Genomic DNA, 13,842 nt, shown 5'->3' with positions numbered 1-13,842 from the left:
TCTATTATTATGCCTATTGTATTGTATTGTATTCTTATTCCTATTTCTATTCTATTCTATTCTATTCTACGTTACTTGGGCACGTTTTAAGTTTTCAGTCTTCTGAAAAATGTGTTTGTTTTCATGCTGTGTTGTTCTGTAACTTGGTGTTTTTCTGTTTTGCCCTTCTGCGATGAATCTGAATGAAAATACTGAGTTTTTGAAAGTTTTGTAAACTTTTCTTTTAAAAAAAAATATAATTCTTAAATGTGGAAACGACCCCACTAAAGAAAACAATCTGTGAGTAAACAAAGGTAAACAAAGTGAACAGTGACATCAGAACGAGGGTGGTCAGTCGTCCTTGTTCAGTAAGAGAGGAGCACACCTCTGGAAGAAGACACGCTCATACCCCATGGTGGTTTATTTTACCCTCCTATTATATCAAAGAAGTATTTCTCCTCTTGAATCGTTCCATAACAAGTCTTCACTGTGTTTCTGTAGGCTGAACACTTTGTTCCTCTGATCCAAAAAAGACTCCCTTTGTATCAACCAGGAATCCTCCAGAGACTCACCTATCATCTCCTGTCACAGAAAGAAGTATTCAATTTGACTGCTCATGTATACAACCCCCCCCTCCCCCTCCTCCTTCCTCTCCAGCACCGTTAAACCTAAACTGGCCACCATAGAGGAAATGGCTAAATTCCACACAGACTCTTACCTGGAGCATCTTCACAAGATCAGCCAGGACGGAGACAACGACGACCCCCAGTCGTCCGACTACGGCCTGGGTGAGAACAGACAAGAATCCCTTCTTTTTAGCATCGAACAAATAAATGACTATCTGTGAATTCTATCTCTGTCAGGATCAAGTTTAATTTCCAGTCATTAAGTCTGTTCCCTCATAGGAGATTTATTTGAAGCATTTTTTTTTCTCTGGTCCAAACAAATCCAGAGCATTCAGGAGCAGAATCTAAAGTTAGAAGGAGGACATACTGGCTGCTGTGTTGTTGTCAGAGAAGCACTTCAACATGTTTCCTGTCTGATCAGATAGTGAGGTCACTTTATCTTTCAGTCAGTAGAGATCTCTATTGAATTCTGCACATTTATAGTCTCAGCACTGAAGTGTTTGATCTGACCTTATCTCCGCTTGTTGTTCGTTTCATTTTAATATGAAAAGTGGAGGGTAAACAGCCGGGGGGAAAAGCTGCAGTTTAAAAAAAAAAAAAAACTTCATGCCGTGTTTAATTGTCTCCACCAGAGGGCGCTGTATCGCAAAATGAAAGAAACAACAACAATGTATCTCCTCCAAAGAGAAAACACAAACAGAGGTTTTTAATCAACTTAAATATAAATCCTGTTGCTCTCCTTTTTCATGATGTTTGTTTACTTTAGTTAAATAAAAGGAATAAACTATGAGAGATGTTTTAACCCCGAGCCCCCCCCTCTTCATCTCTCCGCTCCTCTTCATCTCTCCTCTTCATCTCTCCTCTTCATCTCTCCTCTTCATGTCTCCTCTTCATCTCTCCTCTTCATCTCTCCTCTTCATCTCTCCTCTTCATCTCTCCTCTCCTCTTCATCTCTCCTCTTCATGTCTCCTCTTCATCTCTCCGCTCCTCTTCATCTCTCCTCTTCATGTCTCCTCTTCATCTCTCCTCTCCTCTTCATGTCTCCTCTTCATGTCTCCTCTTCATCTCTCCTCTCCTCTTCATCTCTCCTCTTCATGTCTCCTCTTCATCTCTCCTCTTCATGTCTCCTCTTCATCTCTCCTCTTCATGTCTCCTCTTCATGTCTCCTCTTCATGTCTCCTCTTCATCTCTCCTCTTCATGTCTCCTTTTCATCTCTCCTCTTCATGTCTCCTCTCCTATTCATCTCTCCTCTTCATCTCTCCTCTCCTCTTCATGTCTCCTCTTCATCTCTCCTCTTCATCTCTCCTCTTCATCTCTCCTCTTCATCTCTCCTCTTCATCTCTCCGCTCCTCTTCATGTCTCCTCTTCATCTCTCCGCTCCTCTTCATCTCTCCTCTTCATGTCTCCTCTTCATCTCTCCTCTTCATGTCTCCTCTTCATCTCTCCTCTTCATCTCTCCTCTTCATGTCTCCTCTTCATGTCTCCTCTTCATGTCTCCTCTTCATCTCTCCTCTTCATGTCTCCTTTTCATCTCTCCTCTTCATGTCTCCTCTCCTATTCATCTCTCCTCTTCATCTCTCCTCTCCTCTTCATGTCTCCTCTTCATCTCTCCTCTCCTCTTCATGTCTCCTCTTCATGTCTCCTCTTCATGTCTCCTCTTCATCTCTCTTCTCCTCTTCATCTCTCCTCTTCATCGCTCCTCTTCATCTCTCCTCTTCATGTCTCCTCTTCATCTCTCCTCTTCATGTCTCCTCTTCATGTCTCCTTTTCATCTCTCCTCTTCATCTCTCCTCTTCATCTCTCCTCTTCATCTCTCCTCTTCATGGCTCCTCTTCATCTCTCCTCTTCATCTCTCCTCTTCATCTCTCCTCTTCATGTCTCCTCTTCATGTCTCCTCTCTCCTCTTCATCATAGATTCTTCTGTTTCCTTGTTTAGTGTTCACTTTGTTCGTTTGTCTTCCTCCAGGTTACGACTGCCCGGTGGTGGAGGGGATCTATGACTATGCAGCAGCAGTAGGGGGCGCCACACTCACAGGAGCCCAGTGTTTGAACGAGCAGAAGTGTGACGTGTCTATTAACTGGGCTGGAGGATGGCACCATGCCAAGAAGTAAGTCAGCATGTTCTGAACTGGGAGTGTTAATGCAGATGTTAGATCATGTTGTCCTGAAGGGGGCGCTCCAGGCAAAGGTCAGACTATAAAACCCTTTCTCTTCTCTCTCTTCTCTCTCTCTCTCAGGGATGAGGCGTCAGGTTTCTGTTATGTGAACGATGCCGTGTTGGGAATCCTCAGACTGAGGGAGAAGTACGAGCGAGTCCTCTACGTGGACGTCGACCTGCATCACGGAGACGGTACACAAACAAACAAAAAACCAACAAACAAGAAAGAAATATGAAACACAATTTGAAATGTAGAGTCTGGAACAAGGATAACACACGGTTAAAAATAACAATATTCAGTTTGAGGAAGTATCATCAAAGTCATCAAACCTGGAGTAATAGATGACATCACTGTCCCCCCCCCCCTCCCCCCCCTGCAGGTGTAGAAGATGCTTTCAGCTTCACATCCAAAGTCATGACCGTCTCTCTGCACAAGTTCTCTCCTGGATTCTTCCCAGGTCGGTCTCTTCACTTTGTTTCATGTTCAACATGTTTCACTGCAGTGTTTAACAACACGGTGTGTGTGTGTGTGTTTGTTTAGGCACAGGCGACCTGAGCGACACGGGGCTGGGGAAAGGCAGGTGGTACGCCGTGAACGTCCCGATGGAGGACGGCATCAAGGACGACAGATACTTCCAGATTTTCACCAGGTAGAGTGTCGACTCAGGAACTCCCCCCGTGCAGCTCAGAAGGGACGTTTCTCTCCAGGATCCCTGAGGATGAAGTCTTTGTTTCTCCACCCAGAGATCAGAAGTCAGGGTCCTCCATAGAGATCTGCCTGAGAGCTAATGCTGACTCAGCGTTTTATTCAGGACCCTTCAGCCCCGGGATTCCTTCCATCATGAGAGCTTAAACTCAGGATTGCAAACTTAAGCGTTAACTCGGTGTTTGGACGCTTAAGTTTGAAGCATGCATCCTGTAGTTTGAGCAGTTTTTCTAGATTAATGTTTCATCCAATCACAGGAAGGAAAACCTGTGACATCATGTTGAACTATAGTCTCCCTTTTAACTCAAAGCTTTTGGTTCTGAGGCATTAAACATCTATTTTTGAGCAATGATAAAGAGAGTGATACGAGTAGCAGTCGTCTTAGTCTTGCCTGATTGGCTGAGACACCTGTCAATCAACTTCATATATAAACCAATCAACTCCAAACACGACCTGACCTCTTTTTTTCCAGAGTTTCGACAAACACGAGCAGGAAAACAAAATGTTTACTGGTGTTTTTTTTTGTGTTTTTTTTTGCAGTGTGATGCAGGAAGTGCGGGCGCAGTTCAACCCGGAGGCGATCGTGATGCAGCTGGGCGCCGACACCATGGCGGGCGACCCCATGTGCTCCTTCAACATGACCCCTGTGGGGGTGGGCAAGTGTCTGCAGTACGTCTTAGGCTGGCAGCTACCCACACTGCTGCTGGGAGGAGGTACGCTAAACGAGTGTGTGTTTATTATTCTGTGCGTGCGTGCGTGCGTGCGTGCGTGCGTGCGTGCGTGCGTGCGTGCGTGCGTGCGTGCGTGCGTGCATGCGATACCCCCATGAAGAGATAGATGATGTACCAAGAACTTTATTGTGTTTGTACTTTTTTTAAATTAGTTGATTCACTTACAAAATTACACACACACACACACACACATATATATGGATGTACACACACACACACACACACACACACACACACACATATATATGGATGTACACACACATGTAAACACACACACCATGCTCTGTTCCAGACCCCTCAGCCCTCGGCCAGATGATCGCTTCTACTTTCACGACACAATGAAGCTATTTTACTCCACTACAATCCCACCTCTCTTCCTGTCTCTCTCTCTCTCTCTCGCCCTTTCTCTCTCTGTCCCACATACTTTCTCTCTCTCTGTTATATTCTCCTCTATGTCTTCGGTTCTTCATTTTCCTCAAGTCCATCCTCTTCTTCCGTCTCCATCTTTTAAGAGTCACACCCGAATCAACACATTTGTGAGAATCAATCCATCACATATTTTTAGATTCACCATCAGCTGTCTGTCGGGGTTGTGAGCCGCCTTCAGACAAACTTTGGTGGGTGGGTCTTGTTTACAGCAGAAAAAAGAGAGAGCGGGCCGCACACTGTTCAGCTGTCAATCCAGAGGCTCGTCCTCAGGCTCTGATTGGCTCATTGGGATCTGAACCCTCATTATCTGTCTTCCTTTTTGTCACCAGGGGGCTATAACCTGGCTAACACGGCTCGTTGTTGGACCTACCTGACCGCCGTGGTGCTGGGAAAGACTCTGTCCTCGGAGATACCAGACCACGAGGTACGACCACACACACACACACACACACACACACACACACACACACACACACACACACACACACACACACACACACACACACACACACACACACACACACACACACACACACACACACTACTGCCTACATGAACACAAACGCGCTCATTCATCGTACGGTCACACAAAATCACGACCAGCACGCACACGCACGAAAACCACAAACACACCCCCCCCTTGTGTTCACTGTCTGCTGAGTCACGCCATCTAATCAAAGATGGCCGCCCGCTTCTCAATAAAGGGGTCTGTCTTCAGGTGAGTCAGGCTGTGTGTGTGTGTGTGTGTGTGTGTGAAGGAGAAGGGTACAGGTGATGACAAATCCTCTCAGCCCCCCCCCCCCCCATCTAAAGAGTCCCCCCCCTCTCTCTCTCTCTCTCATTTAGCAGAAAGGTGATGTGTTTTTTTTACAGTGTAGTTGAGTCAGGAAACAGTTGAAAGAGAAGCCGTTTTCACATCTGCACTCCAGATAATATCTAGATATTTACAGGAGGACTTCTCCGGAGATTCTCCCGACCTAGTCGTTCACATATGCTCCTCTCAGAGGGGCACTTTCCCTGTCAGAGGGGAGGGGGGTCGGGGGGATTTCCCGAGGTAAGACGTGACGTAAATAAACAACGTGGAAGTATCGGCCGAAGCAACAGAGTCCGCTACACGACGTTATAATGTGAATATTTTCCTTTATATCAATGCTATGTGTAATCCAAGAGAGGAGAACAACATGCTGACCAACAGAAAACAGAATGCAGCAGGTTCATTACGTGCACGGAGATCGTAGTGGTCACGTGTAGACACTTTAGCCGGTCACTATATAAACGTCACTCGGGTCCCATTGGCTCAAATTGAAAATCTCCGGAGTATATTCGGCCACGTTCAGACATCAGCACACTCGGATTTTCTGTGGATAAAATACGAGGGGTCTGGCCGGAGAAGCTCCGGGTAAAGTCTGCTTGAAAAATGCGTCTGTTTGTGTTCACACATAGCCTAAAAACCTCCGGGGAGCCAAATCTCTGGAGTTTTTCAGGAGTATGTGTGAAAAGGGTTAGAGAGAGGAACTCAGTGAGTACGGTTACATGCAGTTAAAAATAGTCGATTTCTTGTGTCAGTCTACACACAACACAACACAACACAACACAACACAACACACACCTACACAACAGGATTTCTCTGATTGTGAACATTGAATAGGTTCATTTTTAAGATTTCAAATCGGGGGGGTCCCTGATCGTCTTCTGAGCTGATCGGGGAGACGTTTAAAATCACTCTCAACACGCCTCACACCTCAGGAGTGAAGATAATCTTTAGATCCATCAGATAGTCGGAGCCTTTGCTGACTTTGGTCTGTAGGGGGGGGAAACGGGAGCATTGAGCCCAGGTACTCTCAGCCCGGCTGATTGGACAGCCACGCCTACAAATTACAAAAGAGAAGGCACAACCAGGGCCGTCACATAAACACACACATAATACACATTTTTTCTATATTATTAAATGTACTTTCTTTCTTTTTGTAGTTGTTTTATTCTATAGTGGTGTTTAGTCCATGATTCTGTATTCACAGTCAACAGGCCGGTCGGTCCAAGTGGACCTGAGGTCACTGTGAATCATGTAAACACTGTAAGTGCAACTTAAACTGCTCATTTTACTGTAATGAGGTCATGTGTGTGGACGTAAACAGATGTACCTACGGAGAGGGAAAAACGGTCCCCAGTAATGAATGTTTGTAAAAAAAGAAAGGACGTCGTGTTTTTGTCTTCTTTGTGTCATTATGCTAACGGGGAAAAAAATCTAATAGAGCCTCATCCTCTCTCTCGACCCGTCTGTCTGTAGAGCTCAACACAAAGAGGCTCTTTCTCTACTCCGCTGATTTTTTGGACCTTGTCTTGGTCAAATGTAATGAATAGCTCTGAGTTTGCGTGCGTGTGTGTGTGTGTGTGTGTGTGTGTGTGTGTGTGTTTTGAGCGTGATGAAGGTACCTCTTGTTTCTCCTCGTCAGCATCCCGTGGCCCTAAATAGCCTTTGACCTCATTAAGCAGCACTCACTGAAAACAAAGCAACTATCAGTGCGGGGCAGCTGCCACAGATGATGAAGACGAGGACACACACACACACACACACACACACACACACACACACACACACTTCTTAAATCAGAAACGTAAGAAACAAACACACTAATAGCTTTTTCCTAACTTTGAATTCAAACCTCTTATCGGCTTCCTTTTTCCAATTTGGTGGCTCATATCGATCTTTTTTTCAAGGTCATCCGGTACTAAAGTTGAAGCACTGCACAACTTTAAACTATAATTAGTGTGTGTGTGTGTGTGTGTGTGTGTGTGTGTTCTTGGCCCTGTCTGTGGCCGTTGTGCTCGATAAGAGGGGCATTTATCCATGATGACCAAGCAAAGCTGGAGTTCCAGCGACACGGAACAAAAACTACCTTTGTGCCATTTTCTGTGTGTGCGTGTGTGTGTGTGTGTGTGTGTGTGTGTGTGTGTGTGTGTGTGTGTGTGTGTGTGTGTGTGTGTGTGTGTGTGTGTGTGTGTGTGTGTGTGTGTGTGTGTGTGTGTGTGTGTGTGTGTGCGTGTGTGTGTGTGTCCACTACTCTGCTGTACTGTAGACAAAAAACACATGAATGCACACATTCATCACAGTTAGATAATGTACAGGCCTGTTTTATAACTCTTTTTTTTCGTCTTTGTATGATTAATTGCCTTCAGCGTGGAGGAAACGAAGTGTTACTCGAGTGGGAAACTATTCGTTATGAAGCCGCAATCAGGGAAGCTCTTTTTTTTTGATTTATGAAAAAATTACCCAAGACAGTGGAAGGAAATTATCTGGGTTTTGTTTTCACTGTGTGGCCTTTTCAAATGTTTCCATGGAGTTGAATCTCTGGTGATTTTAAACCGTGGCTCTATTTGCTTGTTATGCCACTGACAGGCTCTGAGTGTTATCCAATTTTCAAACACAATTTTGGTGAAATTCCTGACAAAGACAGAGCCTCTTGTAATCATAACATCCTTTATTTAACCAGACACGGCCCATAAATTACTCTTATAGTTAAAAGACCAATCTGTAAGATATCCACTGAATGAGATGATAAAGTGACCTTACTATATGATCAGACTTTAAAGGCTTCATATGTAATTTTTCTCACTTAAATGTAGAAATCAACTATATCCTCTGAAAATAACTCTGTGAGTCATGACTGTCTACAATGGGTGTAACACCCGAGTCCCACTGTCTGTGATGTTTTCAGATTTTTCAGAGTCCTATCTTTAGTTTGTTTACATCGCCAGGACAGCCGGCTGACTCCTCCCCTCGTGTATAAAAGTTGTTTAATTGAGGGACTAGAGAAAAGAAGAATAACATACTGTACTCACTGCTTAACTGTGTTTCTAGATCACGCTCATTTCAGGTAAATTTACATGCAGTGTGAAGATACCAGCATAATAAAGATCGCTAGCATTAGCATGCTAACACAACAATGCAGCGCGAGTTGTTTTGGTTTCATGCTGGTGCTCAAGGGCGACATCTGCTGGATCAAAACAATCACATATAAAGTCTTTAAAGATCCCAGAATTTCCCTTTAACTGACAAACGTCTGTCAAATTGAAATTTAAGAAGTATGGAGGCCATTTTTTTTTTTTTTCTTTTTGGGAACATCTAAAAACAGTCTCTTAGTTTGTTTGTCTTGTGAAATCCATCCAACAAGTTTTAGTTTTTTAGCCCATACAAACCCCTCAGACTTAATGTTTAAGAATAGCAGTCTAAGAAACACAAACATCAATCAGACTCTGCCAGTACAATAGTGCTGTAATATCCCTCTGATTACCAGAACCCAAAATATGACACCGCAGATAACCCAACACAATGGCCCTGCTTCTTGTCAAACGTGTTCAACTTTCAATATCTTATAAAAACACGAGTAAAAGCGCCTTTTGTTGTTTGAACCGGGGGAATCAAGCTGTAGGATCGAAAGTCATTAACCTTCCCCGTTGACTTGTATTGTCTGGTAGCGGTTAGCTGATCCTTTTTGACCCCCCTCATTGTGTGACGGCGGCGGAGACAATCTGCGTGTGAATCAGAGGGTAACAACATGGGACTGTCTTAAAATAGCCAGAGGTCAAAGATCAGTTTGTGTTACTGATTGGCGGACCATTGGGATTGCTTTTATAACCTCGTGCGGGGAAATATCTATTTTTCTTTGAAACCCTCCAAGAACGTTTGTGTCTGCATGTTATCCCTTTTTAAGAGGTTCAAATTCAGTGTCAGGGCAGCTAGGAGCAAAAGGAATCTTGGAAAGTGAAATGTTTGTGATGCTATGGGAAAAGAGAGAGGACAAGAAGTCCCATTACTTTGGTTCTGAAGTTTATTTTGAATTTCCTCCTTTTTTTTTAAGAGGAAAAAAGCCAGAAAAACATTTCTGTGGCCCGACCCGAGTGGTCACATTATTTACCTTGTCCTGGTATGGTAAACCTCGCGGATCTTTGGGAGTCAAGGAGGATTAAAGTAATCACAATAAGTGGATAAATATTTGTGCCTAAGGCTCTGTTCACATCCCAATACCACAGCGCATGGTGGAGCAACTAATGCCTCTAATCGCTCAGTTGGAGAGTCAATTGTCTTCAACTGGAAGGTTGGGGGTTCGATCCCCAGCTCCTGCAGCTACATAACTGAAGTCTCCTTTGGCAAGACGCTTAACCTCCAGTTGCTCTGCCATGAGTGTGTGAATGTGAAGGTGTGAGTAGTCAGAAACCTAGGAAAGAGCTGTACAAACTCAAGTCTATTTACCATTTACCATGACTCCATGGAGGTATATGAAAATCTGTTACAGTTCATAGAGAAACAAAAGTCTTCTAACGCATATTTAAAATTCTTCAAATGAAACGGGATTACAAATGTGATGAACTAGATCAACTATTGACATTCAGCGACAAATCACAATTAATTAATAATAATTTTCCTGTTCTATAAAAAAAACATTTTTATGCTTGTGTAAATATTAGCTTGTTAGCATAGCAACATTCAGACTGTCATTATTAACGGTTAATTGTGACTGTAATGCCTTTTTAAGCATCCTGTCGAGCTACATTGACTTCATTGACTAATCAGAAATAAGTTATTGTTTCCATGCGCTACACTTAAACAGTCCTCTGTCAGGCTTTCTTACTTATCCCCCCCCCCCACCCCCCTCCTCTTCTCTTATTCTGTTTTCGGACGTTTCCCAGCAGTTGAGTTCCTCCCAGCCGCACTGCTCCGATAAAAAACAAACCACAGATCCAAACTTCCTGCGGCTGTCCCGCTGCCCACCAGGCAGACCCCTCCACTCACAATGATTCTGAATCCAGCTCGTAGCCTTCGTCCTCTTTCAGGAGCTCGGTTCTTTCCTGTCTCCACTGCGTGACCATTAAACACATATTGTATTAGCTATAAATATTCTCAAAACGGAAACTGGCACTGTGATTTGCCCGATGTGCTGTTACTGTTATTTCCAAAAACAACCACATCAATGTTGGATCTACTTTCAGACCTCGCTGTTATCTCTGCTCGTTTTTCATTTCTAGTGAAGGGTTGAAGGGTTGTTTACTTTTTGGTGGCAAACCTTCACTTCTGGTTCTTTGATAACCTTTGATTTATGGACCTGATTTAACCCCTATGAGGGAGAATTGAAATGATGCCCTCATTTTAAAAAGGGCTTAAGTTCCTCTGCTGTCATTAGCCAACAGTAAGTGCATTTTAAATGGGTGATATCGCTTTGTATACGGAGCTGAGTCTTGATGAACTACAGTTAATGAGAGCAACCCGTCCTCAAATAAAGCATAAAATATGTAACCTCATGTAGAAAAAATGACGTACCTAGTGCCACGTTCCATTTAACCCTGGAAGTCGGGACTGGGAATTAAAATTTTTTGGTAAATTTGATTTCATTCAAACAAACAATAACGTGAAGAAAAACAAACATAAAATCTCAAATTTTGAATGAAAAGGAGCAGAAAGAAGACTAATCTAATCATATCTGCCCCTCTTTTAATTAAAACAGAAAACAAAACACTTAATTCAATGACGTCACAACCTGAGTTAACTGCGTTCCAGTTGCTAAGTCGGAAAAAAGCAACGTTGAAGCCTCCAGGAGCACCTTTGGTTTCGTTAGCTAACGCCAGACGATAACAACACACTACGTGATAGTTTCATGAAAACACCTCCACAGAGAGAACCTGCACCATACCATCAGTATGATGATTTAATTACACAAAAAGACGACTAAGCTGCTAATAAACTCAACAGTTGCATCTTAAACATCCCTTTCGACGCACGTAGCGGCCATATTGGATCTGAACTCGGGCTACTTTTTTTTTCTTCCTCCGAGTTTCCGAGTCGTAATTACGACTTCAGGGGGCATTCCAGTTCACACTTCTGACTGGGAACTCGAAATTTCCCGCTTACGAGGTCAACTGGAACGCAGCAGAACTTAGCATACATAACTTCAAGTAAGGAAAATAAACAACATTTTTTTTTTTTTTTTTTTTAAGATTTCTTTTTGGACTCGAACCTGGACCGCCCGCTTGGAAGACCACAGCCTCCATACATGAGGGGCGCGCACTAACCACTGCGCCACCAGCGCCCTGAAACAAACATTTTTTTTATCGTTAGTTTGGAGTCCTTGTTGGAAGCCTCCTTTTTCATATTTTCCAATGTTTTCCCCTTGATGCTGCTACAATTGAAGACCATGTTTATATTGGCCGAGGTTTAGAAGTCCTTGACTAGGCTGTGATGTCACCTCTTTGGCTGCACAAGTAGAAATTATTTCAGATTTTAAGAGAGTTGTGTAGATTTCATCGTAGCCAACAAGTATCTGCATTTGTCAAAACAGAGACAGCAACTCTCCAGTGAGACAAACACACAAAAAACACAAATGTGTGTCCGTCTTTGAGCCACACAGGAAGGGAGGACGTCTCTGCTCTCAGATTGGCAGCGGGAAAAGCGTCCCTCCTCTTTACTTCCTACTTCCTCTTTTTCCTGTCTGGAGCCACTTCCTGTCCTGCCCCTAGCCGCCGTCAGGGATGTGTCGGCTCCCGGAGTCACCGGCATCAATCGCCGGAAACATCACATCGGTAGAGTGTGTGAGAATGTGTGTTTGTCAAGACGACGGGGGAGGGGATTATTCCCTTTCTTTATTCATCTCTTAAAGATATAAGTTAATACAAAGTATTTCATCAAATCCTGGCAGTGAAAGTTGTCACTGAGAGTCAGGATGTTCCAACAATGAGCTGAAAGCGTTTGTTTCCTGTCTGGTTTCCTTCAGGGAGTCATGACTGTGTTGGACTTTTGTGGTTTTTTTTAGCGTCTGTTTTTCTTTCAAGTTCATGGACGGGCTTGATCCTGCATGATAGATGAGTCATCATTCATCGCTCCTTATCTTCATTTCTAATGTTCCTATTAGGAAAGATGTTTTTATGAACCCGATGGCTTTGTTTTGATCAAATTTGCACTTTGGTTTTTCCAATCATCCCTGAACGTTTTTTATTGTTTTCCCCAAAAAATAGAGTCAAAACTAGAGCTTTAAAAAAAATGACACGTTCATTTGGATGAATGAATCACAGAAAAATTACTAAATGATCAAATTGGGGCTAATTAGTTCCCCTCTGATGTCATAAATTACTTAATCATAAAAGCGTCTAGAGCAGCGTTGTAAACTTGACGAAAAATGTCTTGAGCATTGATTATTTTTGTTTTCATGCGAGAGATCAACATCCTCTCTGATCGATTAATAACAGTCTACCCTCCATCGCTCATCCCGTGCCTTTCTGCCTCTACAGAGAAACACACACACACACACACACACACACACACACAGACATTCAGAGACATGCTGAGGTAGGCTGTGTTCAACCTTTGAATATATCTATTGAAGTGCGATCTTTCCCATTTATTATAAATCTTCTCCTGTCGTTCTTTCAAAAAGCTTCTTGCTTTTCAAAAAGCAATCTTCTTTTTGATCGTTTCCATAAATCATTGACGAGAAGCTTCTTCCATGAACGACTCATTCGCTATGAAAACAAATACATGAGGGGGAAAAAACTAAACTTTTGGGATGGACAAAACCTGTGATCAAATTAAAGTACAGTAAGACTTCCCTCTTGACACACTGCTTCAGAGTTATCAGAATCAGAATTGGGGTTAATTGCCAATTTACACATACAAGGAATTTGACTTGGTGTATTGGTGCTAAACAATTAACAAGGAAATAACGCAGAACTAGCAACAAATTAAATAATACAGTATAAGAAGATATTACAATATATAAAATAGAATTTAAAAATGTAAAATATAAAAATAAAAAACACAAAAGGTGCAATGTAGGAGCTGTGCAGTGGACTATGAGAAAAAATCTTACTCTTACTTATGGCGTATTTGTCAGTGTGATTTACAATTATTTGTCACTTTATTGAGATTGTTTTATAAAACGATTTGAGGAAATAAAAGTATGACTTCCCTCCTAATAGTGTGAACAGAGTGAAATTAAAAGGTGGTTATGCAGTAAATCTACCTGTTATACAATCCTTCTCATTTTATCCATACATGTGATTAATTAAAATTAACTAATAATCAATCAATCAATGAATTTTTATTTGTATAGTGTCAACTATACAAAAGTGTTATCTCGAGACACTTTACAAAAAGCAGGTAAAAGACCTTACTCATTGTTATGTTACAAAAAGCAGGTAAAAGACCTTACTCATTGTTATGTTAC

General features: G+C 42.6%; 1 protein-coding gene across 1 annotated transcript in view; it reads left to right on the top strand.

Annotated features, from left to right (window-relative positions):
- The window catches only part of hdac8 (histone deacetylase 8), a 37,751-nt gene that overhangs the window by 3,824 nt on the left and 20,085 nt on the right, over positions 1–13,842 (top strand). Inside the window, exons 3-9 of the mRNA XM_065950257.1 lie at positions 637–767; positions 2,573–2,714; positions 2,844–2,956; positions 3,145–3,222; positions 3,306–3,414; positions 4,011–4,183; positions 4,960–5,054. Coding sequence (XP_065806329.1) covers positions 637–767; positions 2,573–2,714; positions 2,844–2,956; positions 3,145–3,222; positions 3,306–3,414; positions 4,011–4,183; positions 4,960–5,054 — 841 coding nt within the window. The remainder of the gene's footprint in view (positions 1–636; positions 768–2,572; positions 2,715–2,843; positions 2,957–3,144; positions 3,223–3,305; positions 3,415–4,010; positions 4,184–4,959; positions 5,055–13,842) is intronic.

This window comes from Labrus bergylta, chromosome 22 (genome assembly GCF_963930695.1).
Source record: "Labrus bergylta chromosome 22, fLabBer1.1, whole genome shotgun sequence".
In the NCBI taxonomy this organism is placed as follows: domain Eukaryota; kingdom Metazoa; phylum Chordata; class Actinopteri; order Labriformes; family Labridae; genus Labrus; species Labrus bergylta.
The sequence above is the reverse complement of the archived record's forward strand: the minus strand, read 5'-3'. Positions and strand labels throughout refer to the sequence as shown.